This window comes from Ambystoma mexicanum, chromosome 10, assembly GCF_040938575.1.
Source record: "Ambystoma mexicanum isolate Mex_15411 chromosome 10, UKY_AmexF1_1, whole genome shotgun sequence".
NCBI lineage: Eukaryota > Metazoa > Chordata > Amphibia > Caudata > Ambystomatidae > Ambystoma > Ambystoma mexicanum.
In genome coordinates, this window is record NC_090932.1 from 1,421,881,938 (window position 1) to 1,421,906,189 (window position 24,252).

General features: G+C 46.8%; 1 protein-coding gene across 1 annotated transcript; it reads right to left on the reverse strand.

Annotated features, from left to right (window-relative positions):
• Positions 1 to 19,681: 19,681 nt before the first annotated feature.
• Positions 19,682 to 21,302, reverse strand: LOC138493030 (nuclear apoptosis-inducing factor 1-like). Its single transcript, XM_069620272.1, has 2 exons — positions 20,882 to 21,302; positions 19,682 to 20,567 (listed from the first exon to the last, which is right to left on the reverse strand). Exons 1-2 carry the CDS (start codon positions 21,300 to 21,302, stop codon positions 19,726 to 19,728), a joined length of 1,263 nt encoding a protein of 420 aa, XP_069476373.1. The 3' UTR covers positions 19,682 to 19,725.
• Positions 21,303 to 24,252: the final 2,950 nt, after the last annotated feature.

Consider the following 24,252-nt stretch of genomic DNA (forward strand, 5'->3'; position numbering starts at 1 on the left):
AATATTGTGTAACATCCCATCTAAGGCCAAATATTTTACAGTCATAGATTTAAAAATTATTTCTTTTCAATACTACTTCACAAACATTCGCAGGATTTGACTTACTTTTCGTATAGAACAATCCACCTGAAATATATTCAATTACTTCAGGAGTACAGTGAGTCCCCTTCAATCTTTGATAGAGTCTTCCAGATAGACTGAGGAAATGTTCAGCTCGAAAGTGCAATAGTTCAATATGTGGATGATATTTTGGTGTGCAGTGAGACAGAATAAATATGTAGAGAAGATTCCATTAAGCTCATGACTATCCTCTCAGAGAAAGGTCATCAAGTGGACAAAGAGAAGTTACAATATTGTCAGGAAGAAGTCTTGTATATAGGACAGTTAATTTCTCATGAAGGGAGGAAACTGATGCCTGAAAGACAAGAAGACAGTATGAAGACCTCAGAACCTAAAACAGTTAGCGAAATGAAACAATGTTTAGGCCTATGTAATTATTGCAGCGCCTGGGTTTTCAATTACTTATATTCTACCACTTTTAAAAGGGCTTAAAGAAGAACAGGTGGGCAAGAGTAAAATAATATGGAAAGATGAAATGACTGAAGGATTTGAAGAATTAGAAAAGGCGATCAGTAAAACCCCTATGTTGGGAATTCCACATTATCATGAAGAATTGTATCAGGACAGCAGTCCTTACACAAAAGACGACATTAGGACATGGACACAAACCATTGGCCTATTATAGTGGGATTTTTAGACCCAGTTATGAAGGGGCATTTTCTTTGTGAGCATTCTGTAGCTGCTGCTGCATTCACAATTTAAAATAGGCAATGCTGCATGGGCATCCCACAAGCGGGGCAGGGTAACTGCTGTTACCATCGGAAGCTGGGAGAGGGGCAGCCCCAACCTCCCCGTGCCTGCTCCTCTCCTCCCCCCAGCTACGGAGACAAGCAGTCTCAGCAGCTCAAAAGCCAAGGAAGGGTAAGGTGTGAACAGTCATCGCACCCTTCCTCCAAACAGCAAGGTGCTAAGCGCCATAAGGAAACCAACCATCAGGCAGGGCCCAGGTTCAAAGATCTGCCCCCACCAGGGGGTCAGACAGTTGGCTATCCGGCCGGGGGCTGCGACAACAGCAGCCCCCACCACATACACAACAAAGACCCAGGGCCTCCCTGGGTCCTATAAATGAGAGCAGCATGCTCAGAGAAAACACAATCTGTGGACCCTGAACGGGGACCCAAGCAAACAGGAGGTTCACTGTTTACTCAGTGTCTTCCAAATCATCTTGCTTCTTTACCACAGAACCTGCCCACCCTACAATAAGGGGAGAAGAGCAAAAAGAAGTACAAGGCACTGTACGGTGCCCACAACAAGTCGTGGGACACAAGAAGGCGGCATGGGTCCGAGGGGGTAACCTCAGGACACGGTGCTCAAAAGTATGATACCATCATGATATGTGATATTGTTATTGCCATAACCCATATCTGTACAGTAAAATCCTACGGCCTTTTATTGCCAACACTTGATACAAGTTGTGAGCCTATCATTATGGGTGAGGGTTTGGGGTTCGCCATTACTAATGCATGCATATGGGTTCAGCAGTTATGCTTCAAGTATAACAATGGGTGTTCAATAACATTTGTTGAGCACAAATTATTTGCGATTTTAGAGAAACCCAAAAGTACATTGACCCCACAGAGAGCATCAGGATACGAGGTAATAATATTGAATCCTGTGATTAAAATTGTCAGATGTAAGACGGTTAACCCAGCAACGTTCATAGCTGAACCAGTAGGAGAGGATGATTATGTACATGATTGCACACAGTGATTTGGGAACTATAATGAAATTCCCCAAGCTAGAGAAAATGCCCTCAGGAAGGGGGACATTTTTTTATTGATGGTTCTTCAAAAATGTATCAAACAACTGGCGAAAGGCATACTGGATCATCAGTAGTGAAGCTAAACCGAGAGGGAGAAAGTGAAGTAGTGACAAGCACGAGAATTGCTTCACATTGCTCAACACTGGCTGCAGAATTACAGGACGATGGATGTTGGTAAAAGAGGGCTTTAACATGCTATCTATTGTCCAGTTAATTAAGATACAAGGGCAAGCATCATAAGAAGAAAAGGAATTATGGAAGAAATGGGTGTGTTCTTTATCCTCCAGTGAGGCAATTTGGAGACAGATACTACTTGAAAGCCAGTTATGCCTCTAGCTACTCCACTACCGCACACATATGACTCGAGAGAGTCTAGCGGCTACAATAGTAGAAGAATGGTATTCGCCCAACCTTTTAGACCATGTGGCACAGTTTATTGTAAATTGCATTGTGTGCCAGAAATGTACTGCAGGGCACAATTGGCGGACAGTGAGAGGAGAAGTTCCATTTCAGCATCTACATATAGGTTATGTAGATATGCTGCAGCCATGCAACAGTTAGAGATATATGCTGGTCGTGGTATGTCCTTTTTCTAGATGGATCTAGGCATGTCTGTTCACACACCTTGATGCCATGTGCGCTGCCAAGTTCCTTGTGCAGTAACTGCTCCCAAGATGGGGCGTGTGTGAGGTTTTGCGGTCTGACAATGGACCATATTTTGTAAATGAGCTGTTTGAGCAATTCGTTATTCTATTAAGCATTAAGCATGCATGTTCTTCCTCTTATCACTCACAGGCAAGTGGTATATGCAAACAATTAAATGGATTATAGAAGCAGAGGATTGTAAAGATAAAGATAACTCTAAAAAAGGGATGGCTACATCGCATACCCCGTGCCCTATAAGCTTTAAGGAATCAGCCTGGCACAGGCCATCATCTAATTCCTCACGTGTTTGTGACTGGATGCCACACGAGAACTCCCCTTGCTCCTCCAACTAGGTTAAATACTGGTGGCTAAAGTGTAGCGAAGACATTAGGTGACGAAATGCATGATTGATTACCTAACAACAATGACTGCAAGTCTTTCTTTCATGTCTCAACAGGTCATGAATCGAAGGGAGGGGTCAAAGAGAAACAACAAAAATGATCAACCCATTGAAGCAGAGGATTTTTTAAAAACACCCAAGCCACATGAGAATTCCCCTTGATCATCAACTAGGTGAAATATTGATGCCCATAATGTAGCGAAGACATTCTCATACTGCAGTGTATAGTCTACTGATTTGTAAATTATTCCAATTTACTGCTTCTTGTGGATCGATATGCTGGCGAGAGGAAGAGAGAATTCAATCTACAATCCTTTCCCAAGTGGTTGTATGATGTTGACTATTCGTTGACACTAAATTAAACCAATCTATACCGGTGAAGAAAAGAGAGCTCACATTAGAGATCTACTATAGAGCTGTGTGTTCACAAAAAACATGTTCAATCCCCTCAATTTGGATAAGGTAGAGGAAGGCTTGGTCGATATGGTCCTGGCCAAGTAAGCCTTGCATCCAAGTTTTCTTTGCACACAGGAACAATCAAAATAAGGGCCACCTAGTGTTAGTTTCTAATGCTGTTCCATCTGATACCTAAACCGTGTGTGAGATACAACAGTTAAAAATTGCCATCCTGCCCAACACAGTGCCTAATATTGAAACCGACTGACAAGGTCCAAGGGGATGTTTCTGAAAACAGCAATCCGGCTGCTGTCTCCGAAAACCACACTCCAGATCCCCTTCTCTCATGCCCACAACTAGGGGCTTTATCAGAGAAAATACCCAAAAATGTATCTGCAATGACGGTGACTTCATGGATTACGGCAAGGCAGTTCACGCCATGGTTGGACCGTTGCCCCTTGTAGCTTTTCCGATACGGTTCCCATTGCTCATCTTTTAATATTAAATTCCACCTCTTGGGACGTTCCTTCAGTGGCGCAGTGTCATGTTCCTATCTGCCTGCTTCCAAAGAACCATTCTATGACCACAAAGACCTGTACTTGGTTCACAGTTGAATTATATATTTATATGCGTTGTGGAAACAACAATAGCGATTGGTGTCTCTGCCCGAAACTTATCACGTGACATCACTTCTTCCTATTAAAGTGCCTGAGACTGTATGAATGTAGCCGCAATGATGGATTGGGTCCCAGTGATTGATTCATAGTTATTATCAAAGAGTTGAAATACCCTTGGTTCTGGTGCACATTAGAAATAAAGAAATAAACAAACAAACGGACCATCGCCTCTGATTAAATCATTATTAACCGGGACATGCCCTGGTTCCAAAAAAACAGATCAGGCAGGATCTCGGGAGAAAAACTTTTTGCTTTTTGTTTGAAATGTATTTGTTGATTTCCGAGTAAACAACCAACCAATCTTTAAAGAAAGAGCCTACATCAGACAGCAACATAGCTGTACTGTCATACTTTGTTAGATCCACTGCAACCTAATTGTAATACAGATGTTATGGAAAAGCCAATGGGTCTCATCAATCAGATTGATGTTTCACTACTGAATGTTGGTATACATCCTTGAGACCTGTCCAGTTTAACCAGAAGGTGCAGATAGCGGCAATTATTGAGAAAATGGTTAAACTTGAAAAAATAATAAATGTTCATCACATCTCTCTGCTCTTATTCTCTATGGGACCCCCTGCAGACCTAATTCTAATGCAGATGTTATGAGCCACCATAGATCTCATAGGTCAAATGTGTGTTTTGCTGCTGGAAATTAATGTAAATACAAAAGTCCCTGGCTCATCCAACCAGAATACAAGCTGTTCATTAGTATAACAGAATGGGCCATTGTATTTCCTCGTTGAGGCCTGTTTCATGGGTTCTTAATCGATGTATCCAGCGTTGTTCCAAGGTGAGTAATCTATGTTGCATTGAATGTTGACCATTGACATGCTTGAGTTGATCAATTACTATCCAGTGCACGTCTTCTTCTGTGTATTCAGCAGCCAAAAAATGTTGTACCAATGGCTCTGTGGGATTTTTTGTTCTGATCCATGACCTATGCTCATTGATGTGTATGACTATCTTTCTTGTAGTAATACCTACATATAGCAAATCACAGGGACATCTAATAATTTAGATTACGTGGCTGGATTGGCAGTTAATGAATTGCTGTAATCGCCAATTGAAGGTCCCCTGATTGAATGTATTTGTTCTGGTTGTCAAATGACATACACTGCAATTGCCACAGGCAGAATGGCTCTCTGGAACAGGTATGCCCTGGACTTAATTATGATATGATATGATATACCATTACAAGTGTTTCAAGACTCAACAAGACAAGGTAGGGAAGAGCAAGGGAGGAAAAGACACACGATCTTACTAGGCCTTTTGTCATTCAGATTGTGCAAACGTGACAGCGCAAAGTGCAGGGTGGAAGGGAGAGGAGGAAGTGCAAGGGAGAGGGAGGTGGGAAGTTCAATCAGGGCAGCAATTGCTCTGAGTGAGTGCAGCCAGGGTAGCACGGCTATGGGTAAGTGCAAGGAGGCAGAGGACTGTAGAGGTTACAGTTACAACCCCGAAGTGCGGGGTAGGCCCAGAGGCAGTGCAGTGGATACTGATCATGGAGGAGCCTGGTACCCACTGGGGCTCTGAGGGTAGCCAGGCAACCTATGCATCTGTGGAGGGGAAGCTGGTAGTGGGCCTTCTTGGCAAGGTCTGTGAAGTGAGGTGAGAAGGCGAAAGTGGAGTCAAAGATGACACAAAGGTTTTTGCCTCAAAGGAGGGTGAAGGAAGAGGGCCCAATGAGGGCAGCCAGAATGAGAGAGGTTAGGCGGGAGCAGAGGTTCCAATGAGTATGATATCAGTCTTCCTGGCATTAAGGCAGAGATCATTTGAGGTGCACAAATCCTGAATCACCGAAAGACAGGCAGGAACGAGCAAGAGAGGAGAAGAGACTTAAGGGAGCATCCGCATAACACTGAAAGTTAGAGGAGAAGGTAGAGATCAGGTGAGCCAAAGAGGCCAAGTAGACATTGAAGAACCAGGGTGAGAGGGTAGAGCCCTGGGGAACATCACATGTGGAGAGCGAGAGGTGGTGGAGAGAAAGCACCTGAGTTGGACCTGGGAGAGTCAGTCCAGAAGGAAGGAGGACAACCATTCCAGGGCCTGATCTGTGATGCTCAGGTTCTCATGCAGTCGATTGATCAGGATGGCATGATTGACCGTGTCAAAAGCAGAGGAAAGGTGAAAGAGGATGAGGACAGAAGAAAGGCTGGAGTCAAGATTACAGAGCACATCTTCACGGGTGTTCAGAAGAGCAGTTGCCATGCCCCTGACTGCTCTGAAGCCAGTCTGATGCTTGTGGAGGCAACCAACTGATTCGGTGTGGAGAGAAAGCTGGGATATGGCCAGATTTTCCAGGAGTTTACACAGGAAAGGAATGATAGAGATCGGGCGGTAGTTTGTCTGGCAGGTCTGATATGATATGATATTTGTATTTGTATTTTATTTATTTGTATTGCGCATCGGGGCCCTGGGGAAGCTGAGCGCATATCTTACAAAACATGTTATGCATACATTGACATTGTACATAAGGATATTTACAATTTACAGTATTGTGTGGCCAGACTGGCGGCAATTATAGCGTAGAACATTTGCATATATACAGGTGTGTAAACAGGCGCCAAGAGGACGGTAGGGTGGCTAGATGTGATTTTGGTTCCAGAAGCCTGACTTAACCATGTTCCTAAAGATCATGAAGGAGGGCTCAGCTCTGATGTTGAGGGGGAGTGCGTTCCATTTTTTTGCAGCAAAGACAGGGAAGCTGACTCCGCCCGCACTTTGTAGATTGAATCTAGGAGTATTTATGCAGTGGGTATGGGCTGTTCTGATAGGTCTGGCTAAAGTGTGCCTAGTAAAAGTGTCGCAAAGGTATGAAGGTGCTTGATTGTGTAGGGATTTGTGTGTTAATGATAGGGCTTTAATGTCAATTCTTTGGTTGATGTTTGGCCATTTAAGGTGTTGTCTAATAGTGGAAATATGTTGATTCCTTGGGATATTGCATGCTGATCTGACTGCATTATTCTGCATTACTTGCATTTTGTTTAGGTTTTGTTTAGATGTGCCTAGGTGAAGCGCGTTGCAATAGTCTAATTTGGATAGCTCTAATGCTCTTGCGACTGATACGCAGTTGTTTGTGGATAGGTATGGACGACAGGCTGTGATCAGCTTGCAGGTATAAGCTGTAGCTGAGGCAAGTGTATTTGTTTGTTTCTTAAAGGATAATGCAGCGTCGATGTGAATACCCAGTGTTTTCACGCTGTGTGCTACATTAATGGTGTTACCATCGATGATAAAAGTTTTGAAGGCAGTGTCAAGTTTGCTTAATTTGTTGGGGGAACCGAGTAGTAGGAGTTCAGTTTTGTCATTGTTTAGACATGATCCGTGATTAGCCATCCAGGCTTGTATTATACTGTAGATATTGTTCAGGTTATTACTGTCTGTTATGTAGTCCCCAGTGATGGGGATAAGGATCTGGGTGTCATCAGTGTAGTTTGTATACGAGACACCGAGATGGTCCAAGATATCGAATAAAGGCTTGGTAAAAACGTTATAGAGTGTAGGTGATACACATGATCCTTGGGGGACTCCACAGGATACTGGTGATGGTGCAGCTGAGGCTGAAGGGGAAAAGACGCGGATGGATCTATTGTTAAGGAATTATCTAATCCACGTGTTAGCTTGGTCGGAAAAGTGTGCAGCAGATGACAAGTGCTTGCAGAGTATGTCATGGTTGACTAGATCGAAAGCCGCCGATAAATCGAGTATGATATGGCATTTATAACGTGCCTATACACAAGTGTTTCAAGGTGCAACAAGGCAAGGGAGGGGAAGCATTGGGAAGACAGACAACGATCCTACTAGGCCAGGTGTCATTCATATCGTGCAAGTGCATGGGTAGAGAGAAAGGGAAAGTGCCTCGGGAAAGTGAGAGGGGAAAGTGCACTACATGGGATAGAAGAATAAATAAGATAAATAAAAGTGGCCAGATGATGGCAAGTGCAAGATAAGAGCAGACATAAGTGCTGGTAGGGGGATTGTAGGGATACAGAAAACAGTCCCCAAGTGTGGGGGTTGCCAGGGAGGCAGGGCAGGTGTGCAAAAGGCAGGGCCTGGCCCCTAGATCAGCAAGGGTGGCCAGGTAACCAGTGCAGTTTCAGCCAGGAACTTCATCAGGGGAGAGAGGCAGAGAAAGCAGAAGAAAGGAGGAAGGTTTTGAGGTGTTTCGGGAACCGGAGATGGTTCTCCTCAAGTTTCAGGGAGGCAGTAAGGCTGTTCCAGAGGGAGGCCCCTGCCGAAGAGAGAGATCGACCACCAACTTGTTGTTTAGGGAAGCGACTGACCCTGAGGGAGTTGGAGGCAGATGAGCAAAGAGCCCGTGAAGGAAGGTATTTGGGAAGAGAGAGTTGAAGGTATTGAGGCCCCAGGTCCCAGAAGGCCTTGTGGACAATGCAGAGGGTTTTGAACTTAATCCTTGCAGCCACTGGGAGCCAGTACAGAGATTTCAGTCCTGCAGAGATACGATCCCTGGGCTTGAGGCCAAGGACAAGTCTCGCAGTCCTGTTTTGGATAAGTTGCAGAGGGCGGAGAGTAGAGGCAGGCAGATTTAGATAGAGGCTGTTACAATAGTCCAGCCTAGAGAGAACCAGGGCTCTGGAGATGGTGAGCTTCTGGGGGAAGGAGAGGAAAGGAAGAATACCTCTGAGGAGGTGCAGCTGGTAGTGTGACTTCTTAGAGACGTCGAGATGTGAGGAGAGAAGGAAAGTGTGGAGTCGAAGATAACCCCAAGATTTTTTGCCTTGTAGGTGGGAGCAGGAAGAGGGCCAAGAGAGGCCGGCAGAGGGCTGCAGGGAAGGAGGGGGTGGGTGTGCCGATGAGTAGGATCTCTGTCTTACTGGCATTAAGGCAGAGGTTATTGGCGGCACACCACTCCTGGATGGCAGACAGACAGTCAGAGATGAGGGAAGGAGAGGAAGAGACCGAGGGTCACCTGAAAGGAGCTGGGTATCATCCTCATAGCACTGGATCGGCCAAAGGCTTTTTAAGGAGGGGGTGCACAAGTGAGTGCTCTAGGAGGGAGGGGAAAGATCCAGTGGTGAAAGAGTGATTACAGAAATCTGACAAGACTGGTGCACAGGGTGTCAATGTGGTTGTGATGGTTCTGGAGGAGCAGGGGAGCACTTATTTCGATGACACTTTGCTAGTTCGGACTTGTCTAGAAACGTTATCAGGTGTTGACAGAGAGAAAGAGGAGAAAGGAGGAAGAGAGTGAGAGGAGAGGATGTCCTGAGTATTAGTGGTGAAGTAATAAACCAAAGTCATACAGAGGGCCTAGGATGGAACAGGAGAGGTGGACCAGAAGAAGGATATGGCAGCTCATTGCATATTTCTAAAAGTTTGGCCATGTTATTAGAGGCTGCAGAAATGCAGGCTTGATTGTGGACTCTCTTCTTGGACAGGACAGAGAGTCTATTTTGCCTTTGGAGCAGGTGGCAGGCCAGTTTGTCAGAGGAGGCACCTGAAGCTCTCCACTTCCTCTTGGCCACTCTGTACTTGCGTTTATGGGTGGCAAGGTTGGAGTCATACCAAGAGTTTCACTTTGAGGTAGGCTTTAGATGGATTCTCATGGCAGGGGCAAGGATGTTCAGCGTTTTGGAGATAGCCAGATTCAGGTTAGAGAGGGCTGTGTATGAGTGTGAGTCAGCAGCAGGAGTAGGAGGAGCAGAGAAAGTAGAGGCAAAGGCATCCACTGACATACGCTTCAGGGGCTGAAGGACCGATAAGGTAGGTGGCAGTGCTGGGGTGAGTTTCAGATGAGAGGAAAGCAGGAAGTGGTCAGTCCAAGACAGAGAAGTGGTGAGAGGTTTAGAGAGCGGGATTTCTGGGGAGATGAAAACATCCAAGAAGTATCCGGCATAACATGTCGGCCCAGAGAGTAGAAAGGAGAGAGAGAGAGTGTTGCAGAGGTTGCAGAAGAGCCCAGAGGAGGGATTAGAAACATCCAGGTGGATGTTGCGGTCTCAGAGGAGGAAAAGGTTAGAAGTAGAGGCAGGGAGAGAAGAGGAGGGATCAGTCCTCTCTGAGAGTAAGAGGGAAACGTGTCCAGTACCATGCAGCTGGTGCCCACAGTCAGAGAGAGGCAGATGAGAAAGTGAACCTGCAGACCAGAAATTCAGAGGAGGAGTAAGCCTGCGTCGTAATGACAGAAACAGGGACCCACTCCGTAAAGATGAGAACTACTCCAACTCCGGGTCAGTTGATTCTGGGCTCGGAGAGGATCTTGTAGCCCTCAGGGAGGAGAGTGTTAAAACTTGTGACAGACCTGGCCGTGAACCATGTCTCGGTGAGAGCAAGGGCATCCAGGTCAAGTTCTCTGAGGAGGTGGCAGTTTTCAGAGGAGTGTTTGACAGCAGAGCGAGAGTTGAGAGTAGTGATGCGGAGCAGTTTGCCACTTTTGAAAGTCTTCCGGTGTGGGGTACAGGCTTGAAGTACACCCAGCAGAAGTGCTAGAGTGGCGGAGAGTGGGCAGAGGTGGTTGCAGGGGGTGGCATAGCAGCCAGAGAGGAGAAGGAAGGTGCCAGGGAGGCAGAGGAAGTAGGAAGTGACAGAGAAGCCATGGAAGTGATATTGCGGGTTGCAGAAGAAGGAAGGAAGTTGATAAGACGAGGGAGACCGCCTATCAAAAAGGTAGAGATTGGGCTGAGGGCCCTGGACCAAGACTGTGCCTTTCAGATAGACATTAATGATGATCTTGGAGGAGAGGAAGGCGGCCAAGATGACCTCGCACTGAGTGCCACCATTATTGGGAGAGGAAGAGGTAGGAGAGAGAGCCGCAACCATATGAGGTGTCCATAAGTCTGGAGCCGGTACGACAAAGAGGATGTTGGTGAGAGTCTGTCTGGAAGAGGCACTGATGTAGGTATTTCAGCGATAGGGAGGCCTGGGTTGGAGACCAGGATATCCCTCCTGAACTTCTTCCGTCCGGACTTAGTGAGAGGGATAGGATAGAAGATAGAGTAGCAGTTAGAGAAGATGGGTGAAATGGAAAGCACCATAGAGGGTGCAAGGAGGAATGTAGAAGGAGGAGGGAGAGAAAGAGACAGGAGAGAACACATAGCCCAGCGCCGCCAATGTAGGATGCGCAGGGGGGGTTGATGCGGTCACACAGCGGTAACACAACAGGAGAGCAGACAGGTGACGCACAACCGTACAGCAGGCCCTAGCAAGGTGGAGACCAAGAGAGTGGGAGTGAGCCTAATGGGAGGCTGTTCAAAGTACTACAGAAACCACAATGGAAAAAACAGACAGATTTTACTTTCCTAAAAGGAGGGGAAAGGCCTAGTTATAAACACAGCAGCAATGCAAAACCACCCAGATTCGATTTTCATAAATGGAGGGGAAGGCCTAGTTAAAAACAAAGCAGCAAAGCAAAACCACCCAGATTTGACTTTCCTAAAAGGAGGGAAAAGGGCCTAGTTGTAAATACAGCAGCAATGCAAAAGAGACTTTCCTGGGGAAATGAGAATGGGTCGCTAAGCAAGGACAATTAGCTGAGGTGCAGCAGATGGTGAGTAAGTTAAATAGGTATTATTTGGGGAGTGGGGCAGTACTAGTGTTGGTATTGCTAGGATTTAGTCTCATAAGGATCACATTGGGACAATGCCAGAAAACAGCCAAGAAAGCTACTGGGATGAAGATCATGCTTGATATAGATGCTGGAACTGATGAGCATATGCAAAATGAAGGAAGTACCTGTGAGAATGTAAAGAAAAGTGCACTTGCTCCAACAGAAACAGAGTTCTATTATGCCAAGGAGCATAACAAATATGTAGGACGGTGGATATTCTGTCCACCATCAGGAGATTGTTGCAACATGACCTGGAGTGTGGATGAACATATGAAGACTGCAGTTCACCTGAGGGGGGGTGACAGAGATATGGGTCACAACGAAACGAAAGTATGAAGAGATGAAAAAGGAGACAGAAAAAGGAATATGGTTGTGGACTCAACCAGAGGAGGGAATGTAGAGCAGCAGGTGGATGCATTTTCCCCCTCACGGGAGCCGTAATGGAACAGCAGGAGAAGGACCCTGTGTGAGACCCCATGTGTTATGCCTATACCTCATTGAGTGTATGAGAGACAATATGCACTCAGACAACCACATCAAATGTACCCTTGCACTGAAAGTATCAAAGGATGCCGTATGGAAGGATGTCAGCACGCACCATTGGACATCATGGAGCACTGAGTGAAATCTGATGAGGGCAGAGTGATGTCATGTAGAAGATGTACGAAGCCATGCTGAAACGTTGGGAAAATATTTAAGAATGGCGATGTAACTGAAGCGATAAGAGAAACATGTACATAATGATGAACTAATCATGAATGTAAAAGAAGACAAAATAATTTGCTGACCAATAAGTATAAATATGCAGTAACGCAAGGTAGAAAAGATACATAGAAGCTTGCTATTGAGAAATGTATAACGTGGCAAGGAATGCTATAGTTGGAAAATGGATGCCGGCTCGTGTAAATATTCAATTCATCTACCTCAGAAGCCAATCAGGGTTGCAGAGTCAGGAGACGCTGGAATAACAGCCGAGGGGGTGGTTGTTGGGTCATAAGTAGCTTTTTGGTTGTTCAACTATTGCAAACGAGGCTGTTTGGTGATGTTGAAGTGCAACAGTTGTGGTGTCCTAGATGGGCAGCGGTATCGAGCAGTGGTCAAACAAAGCTTTTTTCACTTCGAAGATGATGTGGGGAGATAAGCAGATCGTGAGTGCCACCCGAGTCATTTCAAAGGTCAGATCTAACAAGCTGGTGGCTGGATATGCAGGTAAGCCGGACGGGTTGTTTGAAGCACTCAAGGTGATGCAGATCATGACGGCCATCAGGGTCAGTTTGATGGTTGCATACATGGCGAAAACAATGGTGACTGGATGTGGAGGTTCGGTTAGTGCTATATTACGCAGAATCTGATGCTTAGGGCACAAAGATCCACCAGGGTTGTTTCAACCAGTGATGATAATCAACAGCGAAGAGGCACGAAGAAAGAGCAGCAGATCGGTGGTGGCAGACGCAAAAAAGGAGCTTGTAGTTCTAGCCAAGGCAATGACTCGCTCAGCTGGCATGGTGTAGTAGTGAACACATTCAACCAAGCAGTTTGAGTGTGAAAAGCTTGTTAGGTGACAAAGGCAGCACCGGAGGATCCTGTTGTTTCGAAATGAGGTGAAACTGGCTCAATGACAGTTTGACTGGTTCCATGTGAGGAAGCAGAGCGCCCTTGTCTGTCTTGGCCCTATGGATGTTGCAAATCCCACTCACGACTCTCAGGGACATGTTCAGTCCTTGTTCTCTGGCTGCCAGCAAGGGAGGCTTGTTCACACCTTCAGGTCAGGGCTCATTCACCAGTGTGGCTGGCAGAAAGACAGGTCTTGTTCCAGCAGCTGGTTCACCCCCAGTGTGCTCTGTGGATGGGTAAGAAGCAGAGCTCTGCTCTGCCTTGGATGCTCAGTCTTCACCTCACTGAGGGAGTACTCTGTAAAGTCAACTTATGAGTGATGGGAGACCCCTTCTTTTAAAGGCAAAAGCCGGTAGGTGATTGGACAAACGCTAGCCTGCTTCAGGGGTCTAATCCCTATTCTTGAAAGTAGTGTACTTTGCCCTTCTGACATCACACTCAAAGTGCTTTGCTCTAGAGAAAGTGACGGGGACAGCGAGGAGAGGGAGAAGTAGAGAGAAATAAGGTATGAGAAGTATTCCTCCACTGACAACACTAACTCCACCCCTTCCAATCTCACTAGAATCAAAGGCCTCAGGAAATGCAGCACCCTGGTGTGCGGCTATTCCCTTTAAATAGGTGCTACTTGTATGCCTGGGCACAGGACAGCTTCCTATAGAGTTGCTTTTTCTGGTAAAGGTATCTACCTACACTCACAAAGAGATCCAAGAGGAGTCCATTCAGGTCCATTCAGGTCCCTGTCCTGTCAGTTGGCAGTGCCGGCCTGGCTGGCCAGAAAACACATTACCTTCCATAGCTGAACTGGCTCAGAGGAGCTGGCTCAAATTGGATGTGGCTTCAATGATCATGAGTAATGCCATGCACCATGCTTAACTCAGGCATAGCTTACATTTAATGTTTACCCTGCCACCATCATGGGCTACTTATGATCATCATAGTTTTGGTACAGGGTGCATTTGAATGCAACCCTTACACTGCAGAGACATTGCTGTGACCGTAGCTGTCAGATTGGCAACTGTGACCTCTGAACCTGCCCTATGCAATTGAAAGAGCAGGTGCTGCAGACCAGGAGACTGATTCAGTAGTGCACAGATACACACTATGCGTTTGGCATTTAGCTTATGAAAGGGGAATCTGATCAGAAGATTACCCTTTCAGGGATGGAATCACTGTGTCATTTTATTAGTTAATACAAATCCTAAAACCCAGGGCTTTTACACCCTTACCAGGTGGCATTTCCTCACAGTGGACTCCTGAGGACTAGATAGGTTTATTTAGTTAATCCCGCAATCCGTCCACACTACTTTGGCATGTGGCAAATGCATAAAATGGCACCTATCAATTTTCATTATGTCATTGTGCTGGGTTACGTGTAATGACAACTTGGCATTATGCAGAATTCAATCAGTCACAAGGACCAATGAAACATGAATGCAATCCAAGCACCTATGAGATGTTGAGAGTTTTTGCTGGCATTGATGGTAAGTACATTTGTGGTGTTAGACATGTTGCTGGAGTGCATCTAAGACTTGGGCCAGGACTACAACCAATGTGGGCTGTGACATTCAGTGTGCAACATGAAGACGGTGCGTTGGATTGTACCTGTGGGTTAGACATTAAGGACAAACACCACTTTGAGTTTGTCAGTATGTTGATGACACTTTGAGGTGCCACTCCATATAGTGCAGTTTATGCCCAATGGTGTTTCTTTCCATGTGATATAGGGTGGTGAGCTCCTGGTGTCTGTGGTGATGGTGTCATCCTGGAGATAACTTGCCACTGCATTCAGCATTTTCCCCTTGCTGGCACGTGCCACATCTCCTGCAGTTGCTCCTATCATTCAAAGCAAAGCTGAAAGGTGATGGATGGAAGGTTTTCATTCAGTCATAACCCGTGGCAGTGCTTATCTCATTACCGTTTCCCAATGAATGCAAACAAAGGAATTGGTTTCCTTGGTATCCTGAGAAGCGTAGACATTGCTTAACAGTTCGGGGTAGACCGCTTCATTGGCGGCAGGAGCAGATGGCCTAGAAATAGATCAAATGGAATCTGCCCAGAGCAAAGTGGCTATCATTAGTTAATCGTTTCCAGTCCTTATGTTGTGAGCGACTGTTGGGAGTCCAAGTGGAAATGGTTTCGTCCACATTTCAGGGTTATGGTTGCTCTCTCTAAAAAATCAAGCTGCACTACATTTATGCTGTATAACGAGGCTACAGCATATCTGCCGTTTCTTGTATTTCTGTGCATAGGGGGTGTGGACAAGCAGTTTCGACTGGTACTATGTTTGAAACATAGTAGCAAAAGGCGGCCAACATTTCAGAACGGGCCACGTTTCATGAAGTCGCACTGGGCGTGGCGTTTTACTACAATAGACCCCAACATCGCCCGACGCTCGAGGGCCGACATTCATCCTACTAGACACGATAGAGCGGCCAGTGGCTCGTTCTATAGCTTAACCACTCTGAGGAAAAGAATGAGAACGGGAGCAGGATAATAATTCATGCGAAAGGAAGCACGTGATGCAAGGATAAACTGCGAATGAGGCACAGTCCTTATTTTATGTCGGACTTTCTTACACAATTGCTTCTAATCTGCGCAGTATTTCCCATCTCACAGAGAACAACAAGCCAACATAAATTTCCCGCTGCGCATCGCCGCTGATTTTATAAGGCCGCTTTGGATCATGCGCTGAACGCTGCCTCAAAAGTAATTATCGATTTCCATTTTCTTTCATGCCACGGCGTGCGTTCGCGGTCTCCACCTGTAAATTTAGTTGACACAGCAGGATTCCTTTTTAATCACGCTTTGCTTTTTTTTTTTTAAATGTCTTCTCTGCAGTCTGAGCTGGGTGAAGTAGCTCAGATCTGCAAATGAAATACATCCTAATGATTTAATGAGCGCCGTTTTGGAATGTGACGATGTAGCAGGGTGCTGCTACAAGGAGAGTGTCTGGTAGAGCCGATGGAAGGCTGGAAGTTTATTTCATGCACGTTCGCACAATGCCTTTTTATTAGGGCGGCTGATAAAACGCAGAGGCGTCTCGCAATTCATGGACTGCTTTGTTGGTAATACTTTTTACCTGAAGTGGGAACAGGGACGTAATTTCACCAAAAAGTCAGGGGTAGTGGAAGTGATATCACACGACCCTAGACCTCTGATGACGTCACAGGAAGTGATGCCATTTGACCCCACCCCAAAGTGACATTACAGGAAGCGATGGAACACGACCACTGACCCCTTGACAAAACAGCAAGTAGCATCACATAGCATTGTCTGTAAGTACACTACGAAAAATATGGTTACAATATCACTATAATGTGATATGCATTTCATACAAGAATGGATCACCATATGTAGCGTCCATATCATTGTGTGTAGGCCCATATTACCACATCACTGTGAATGCAAGCAGATGTCCAAGGCCAAATTATAATGATGTGTAATTATATAGCACTTACGCTTAAGCGCTTTATACAGAAAAAATATACATACAATATCATTCAACCTCTGATGGGACTCATTTACCAACCTCACAAGGATGAAAGGCTGAGTTGAGGTGTTTAAAAACAGACTAAATCACCCCCTGAAGTGTGCCTGAAATAAACATTTCACGAGCCTAGCAATTATTGTATAGAATTCCAGAAAGACACATTATTTGCTATTCCTATTCTTTCTCATTTAGAGTCACTGGTCAAAGTGTAACACTTGTGGAACCCCCTGTTCTTGGTTAAGAAACCTGAACAAGAAAGTCCGCCACTCCAACAACAAAGAGCCACATAGCGCTAGAGCAGTCCAGGGGCTTACATAAAAAAAAATAAAAAAATAATAATAAACTAAAAAAAAGTATTTTTTTAGGGTATTATGGTAGACCACAGGGGTAGCAAGGGAGACCCCCAGGTTACCCCTAAACGACATCCCTGAGTGGGAGATATGCTGTGGTAACTGATGAACAATTGGCAATGCTTAGTTTAATTTAATTTGGGTATCTTAAAGTTGCATAAACCAAAATTAACAAAAAGCAGATTCAACAGCTGTAGACATTCTGTGGGCCTCATTACGACCCTGGCGCTAAGCGAAAAACGATGGCGGTAAATGCTTACCGCCATCGTTTTCCGCCAGGTCCGATCATGACCCGTGACCGTTAACTACGATGCCAATAGCGGCATCGTAGTTAACGCTGCCGCAAACTGCGCTAAGGGTGCGCGCACGCGACCGCCCACACCGTACTTAGCGCCATGGCGGAAAGGCACGCAAATGCCGACCCAAGCGGACATGCACCTAACGCCATCATTGAGGCCGCTAAGTACCTTACCGCCATGGTGCAAATAACGCCATCGCGAACCAACCGTAAAGGGCCAATTCAAGTGAATGCAGCTGCCACAGGTGCACAGAAACAGCACAGGTGAAGGCAATACAGACTCAGGGGAGTATAAAAAGAGCACACCCCACCCCTACCCACACCCAGTCACACTCCACAATGATGCCAATACGACTAGCAATGTTGGGGCTGGAGGACCTGATAGCAATGCATGTGCTACTACAACAGCAACAGCAACAACAACAACAACAGGCAGCACAGAGGAGACGCAGGAGGAGAAGGAGGGCAAGGCAGGCCCAGCAAGCCCCACCAGCACAGCCAGTGCCACCACGCAGGCAGCCCCCAATCCCACGCATCAGAGCCAATCCAAACAACCTCACTGCTGAGCAGATCCACACCCTGTACCGTTTGGACAGGGACACCATCACCGCCATCGTAGACATGACACACAACGACATCGTCAGCATGATAGAAAGTCCAACCGCCATCCCCCCCCTACTGAAGGTAGTGGCTGTACTCCACTTCCTGGCCACAGGCACCTACCAGCACACAGTGGGGCACCTGCATGGCATTTCACAACCATTATTCTCACGAACACTCATCCAAGTGCTTGATGCCCTCCTCAAGCACACAGACGACCACATCTCATTACCACGGACTGCCCAGGAGATTGCAAACACCAAAGTGGGTTTCCATGCACTAGCCAGCATACCCGGTTGCATTGGTGCCATCGACTGCACCCATGTGGAATTGGTGGTTCCACGTGCCATGGAGGTACCGTACCGCAACCGGAAACAGTTCCACTCTATCAACGTGCAAATGGTCTGTGACTCCAACAAGATCATCACACATTGTTGTGCCCGATTCCCCGGATCAACCCATGATTCCATGATCCTGAGGAACTCCACAATACCACGCTACATGGAGCGACATGCAGGCCCAAGATCCTGGCTACTCGGTGAGTGCTATGTCATGGAAGTGGGCATGGGAATGACGTACCAGTGCATACTCCACCTGGCAGAAAGGGGGGGGGGATGATGCATACTCCACCTGGCTGAAAGGGGGGGGGGGATGATGCATACTCCACCTGGCTGAAAGGGGGGGGGGGATGATGCATACTCCACCTGGCTGAAAGGGGGGGGGGGGGATGATGCATACTCCACCTGGCTGAAAGGGGGGGGGGGATGATGCATACTCCACCTGGCTGTGAGTAACACAGAGAACGGATACAGAGGAAGGCCACTCACAATGCACTAAACCCCTCTGCATACATAGGGTGATGGCATGCTAAACAGGCCATGGCAGCAATGGGCATATACTGGTTGCATAGTGTGAATCAATTAGTGCATGTAGAAGTGAGCCAAGGTAACAGTTCCATGCCAGCCATGGTGGGACATCATGTTCCTGGACAGACAACATGACTGACACATACATTCTCGCCTACATACAGGTGATGCAGCCTACCCCCTGAAGAGGTGGCTCCTCACGCCAGTCCGGAACCCGCAGAACCAGCACGAGGAGGACTACAACCGTGCACATACACGTACTCGTGTGGTCATAGAGCAGACATTCGGCCTCCTGAAGGCACGGTTCCGAAGCCTCAGCAGGTCTGGTGGGGCACTCCTGTATGGCCATGAGAAGGTGGCAAAGATCGTCATGGCATGTGTCATGCTGCACAATATGTGCGTCAGACGGAATGTGCCCCTGCCCCCTGACGCAGAACTGCAACCACCTGACGATGAGGATGAGGATGAGGAGGGTGCAGAAGGGGCGCCACCACATGGAGGAGGCGATGCACAGGAGGGGCGTGCCATGCGCCAAAGTATCATCAACCACTGCTTCTAGCACACACGGCTGGTGTTCATCGCATGGAGACAGCACTTGGGGCACTGTGTGACTCTGGGGCATGCACACTGAGGACTGGACACCAATAAAGCACACATACGCAATGAAAATGTCCACACGTTTCCTTTTGTGAAACGAATAAACTGTATTTGAACTATGTACTGTCGTGTCACACCCCCTCCCACCTCCCACCTCCCCCCTGCACACACCCCCCCCAAACTCCCCCCTTAACTCCCCAACACACCACCCCGCCACCCCCCTGCACACCCCAACACACCCACTCCCCCCTCCACCCTCCCCCCCCCCTGGAATCCCAACAAAGGTGTGAGTTGGTCTGTGCAGCAGTGTCAGTAGTAGGATTCCTACACTGTCCGGCCACTATTGGCAGCCCCCTCCACTGGCCCCCGGGGCACCCCTGCCTGTGCTGCGGAGGTTCCTCCCCGATCGGCGGATGGGGCTGCTCGGTGTCGAGCTGGCAACCGAGGAGGATCCTGCCTGCTCATTTGGACGCATGGCCCGTATTGTCTGCACAAGGTCAGTGATGGCGTGCCGCACAGCAGCTAGTTCCGCGCAGATGTCCTTTGTGGACGACTCTATAGCTGCCTTCACAGTCTCAGCACATTTATCCATTGCTGCACTTGACCCCCCACATTCAGCAACATGTTCTTCGAGCAGCGAGGAAAGTTGCTGCTGCCGGGTGGCAATCGCCTCCAGAGAATGGTTGGGATTCTGGGCCATGGCTAATGGCAGTGGCATTCCCATTGGGCTGATCTGCCCCTGCAGCGGGGATGGAGTGGCTGGCCAATCGTCATCCTCTGGCTGACCCTGTGTGGCATCCACATGCGGGCTGCTTAGGGACAGGTAGGGGGAATGAGGGTGGCCTGTGGGGCTCCTGACATCACTCTCCTCAAAGGTCCCTGCTTCACTATCGGAGGAGGCAGCAATGGCAGCAGTCTCCCCAAGTGTGCTGCTTGCAGCAGAGGCTGTGGCTTCTGTGGGCATGATTGGTGTGATGTCTGCTGCTGCTGCTGCTGCTGCTGTACTGCCTGCTGGGGTGGCTGTCTGTGCCCTGTCCTGTTTCCCTTGCATGGATTTTGCCTGCTGTGGTGTTTTCCTCGGGACGACAGAGGTGGAGGGTTGTGGCGTTGGCACAGTTGGCCTGGCCCTCTTGGTGGGTGTGGAGGCTGTGGTGTCCTCTTCCTCAAGGTCGGAATTTGAGCCTGTGGTGGGACAGAGGAGGGAGAGTGTTATTGATGGGTCTGCGGACATTGGCCGGGCATTGTTGCGACTGGCATCTCATCAGTTAGTACATGTGGCACATTTCATGCAGGGGAAAAAAGTTGACTCCCTTTTGTGTGGAAGTAGCATGGAGGTATGTGGGTGCCTGCAGTTAGGGTGTGCATGCTGCATGTGTACAGGGTGCAGATCGGATGTATCTGTGGGCAGTCTCCTGCTGATGTGTTGCATTCACACTATGGGCCAACATTGTACTTCACATGAATGGACTTTGCATGCCTTGATTTGAGCCACCTACCTGCATCGCCCGATGTCGGGGCTCCTCTCTCCATTCCTCCTACTCCTTCAATGCTCTGCATTCCGATTGTGGAGGCACAGATTTCCTCCCATGGCTGCAATTTTATAGGGGACTCCGATCCTCCCCCAGTTGCCATTGCCAGGTTCATGTTGGCTGATAGTATGCTCCTGACTCTGAGCCGGAGATCGTCCCACCGCTTGCGGCACTGTTTGACATTGCGGGGTGTCGTTCCCACGGCACTGACCCGCTGAGCTACCAGTGCCCATATGGCCTTCTTCTTGGTTATGGCCGGTCTTGTCAGTTGGTTGGAGAATACCACTGCAGCGTTCTCCTGTAGGGTCTCCGCTAGAATGGTGAGCTCCTCTCTGGAGAAGCGGTCTTGCCGCTGGCGGTCACAGGCTTTTTTCAAAACTTTCGGCATCTCCCTGCAGGTAGAAGGTTGAAGCCGGTATTGGCGGGGTCTCAGGCTCGGATGTCCAGTGGTTTCGGAGGATGGCAATGGATTGTGTTTTTATAGATGGCCGCCGTGCTCTTTCCCGTTCCGCCGCGGTGACGCTACTTCCGGTTCCGCTTATCTACGGTCAACGCTAATTGCGGTGACCGCTAACTACGGTCACCGCTATGTACGGCGGTGGCGGTGGTGCACCTTGCGCCGCATACGATGCCGGTAGGTGCCGTTTTGGGGGCATTACCGCCATGGCGCTGTTTACATTACCGCCATGGCGTAATGCTCGTGCGCGATGGGTCGTAATGTGGCGCACTTTACACCATCGTCCCACGGCGTTAACGTTCATTACGCCATGGCGGTAATGACGGCGGATTACCGCCAGGGTCGTAATGAGGCCCTATATGTCAACCAAGTGGGGTACACAAATTACTGCATGCCTCTGAAAATAAAAAATAAAATAAAAAACACGTTAAAAGAACGAGAGACATCTGGAAACTGACTTGTTTTTTCTCAGCAAGTATGAGACACATTGCGTTCCTCTTACCCAAAGTATTTAAAGTGGAAGTTCTCTAAAAAATGTTAACGTTTAAAACTATTGGCCATGTTTAAAAATATAAATGGACATTATTTTTTAAAGTTCCTATGAAAAATAAGCTGCACATCTGCTGTAAACTCCTTCTTTTAAAAGACTTGGGGGGCATCCATTTTGTTTGTATAAGCAGTATTAAAAAGAAAAACTATGAGTGGCGCGCCTAAATGTGCAATACAGCACATCACTCACAGGTTTGTTTTTTTTTTTAATATCAGGGTGGTGCTCAGTCTGACTAAGTGCCAGCCCTGATATAAAAACAAAAATATGAATGATGTGACAACATGTGCGGTGCAGCACACACACACACAGTGTTTCTAGAAAACCAGTTTCATGTTGCTGTGTGCGGTGCTGATACGTCCTGGTAGGACTTGAATACCCGACGGCCCTACGTATCCAAGTACTTCCTGGACGCGTCTGTTTTAGTTCCGTTTTGGTGGCGTAAACGAAGAGGAGAAAACCTAAGGTGAGTTTGTGTGTTTTGTGATTGTGTGTGTTATGAGTGTGTATGGTTGTGTGTGTGTTTGAATGTGACAAGGAAAAGGAAGTGTCCACGGGCTGTGGATCACTCGCTTCCCCTGCACACTCAGGTTATTGCCAGTGGCAATCAATTGTTCAAAATGTTTCTCTAATACTCTTGAGGATCTATCTGTTTCAGTACTCCATTTCTGGTCTGAACTGCTTACACAGCAAAGAGGAATAACTTAAAGTTGACTTAGAGTAACTGGCTAATTAGCCATCAACTGGGTTTATCTCAAGCTGCACTTTGGTAATAGTCATTTACACACTTTCTTAATCTGTAGAGGTAATAATCATGCAGTCACTTGGTTATTGATTTCAGTAGAAAAATATAATTTATTAATACATGCAAGTCTATATTTAGCAATATTACCAATTGTTGATCAACATATAGTGTCATGTCTTCAATACAAAATATATACATTTTAGTTACATTAGAGGCGTAACTACTGTTCCAAATAGCTCAACGTATTTCGGGAAGTAATTTTCCTTCTTCAGGAGCAAAATATTCTATGTTAATAACTTTCAAACTTCATGTTTTCATAATCTGGGTTCTTACGGACAATCTGTTTCCCTGTTTATGCATCCACTGTTAGTGTTTCTGCTCATAGGAACAATCCTAGGAGGAAATCTTCATTCATTCCATATGGGCACATGCTGTCCAATTTATCTATCCAGTACAGCTCGCGTTGGTCCATCTTTTTTGCGTGTTTGCCTCCTCTTGGTGCTCTATGTACCACATCCAAGATTTGATATCTCAGTTGGGCTACTGTGCGTTTTTTCTAACTGAAGTGTCTTGCAACTGGCGATTGTTCATTCTTGGTACGAATGTTGCTTTTGTGTTCGTTGCATCTCTCCTTCATCTTATGTTTGGTCTGACCGACGTAATAAATGCCGCATGGGCAACTCAAGGCATAGATTATAGATTTGGTATCACAGGTTGCAAAGTGTTGAAGTTTAATTTTGGCACCTGTTCGAAGATGCCTCACATAGTCTCCTTTTGTGATGTTGTTGCAGTTATTGCAGTGTAGGCATGCAAAGGTGCCTAATTTTTTAGTATGTAGTACCCTTTGTCGTTGATCTTGAATACGTTCTGCCCTCACCAATCGGTCTCTAAAGTTCTTCCCTCTTTTAAAGGCGATTAGGGGTTGTTCTGGGAAAGGCTCCTTCATGTGTGGATCCAGTTGTATTATCCTCCAGTTCTTTCTGATTAGATAAGTAAGTTGATGGCTTTGGCTAGAGTATTTCAGAGAATATAAGAATGGAATCTCTTTTTTCTCTGGTGTTTTCTTCAGTAGATCTTCCTTAGATATGAGGGGGGATCTTGTTTTAGCTGCCAGTATCACATTTTCCGGATATCCTCTCTTCGAATGTTTGGACTCCATTTTCTCCATTTCAACCATTAGTGTGGCATCCACTGATGTTATTCTTTTGGCCCGGAGGAATTGGCTATAGGGCAAATTATTCTTTAGGTGTTTAGGATGTGAACACTTATAGTGTAGGCTGTTGTTGACATCAGTGGGTTTGGTGAATAGGTTAGTAATGATAACTCCTTCAACCAGTTCCAATTCCACATCTAGGTAAGGAATTGTAGGTGTCCCAATTTCCATTGTAAACTTTATCCTCTCATTGACTGAGTTAATGTACTGCAGGAATCTTTCAAGTTGTATCCTGTCTCCTCTCCAAATTACAAAAACATCATCAATGTTACTCATCCAGCATACCAGTTTGGGCCCCCATTCTTCGTGGGTGGTAATATGTTCTAGTTCTAGGTGATGCATGAACAAATTTGCATAGGCCGGGGCCATAGTCAAG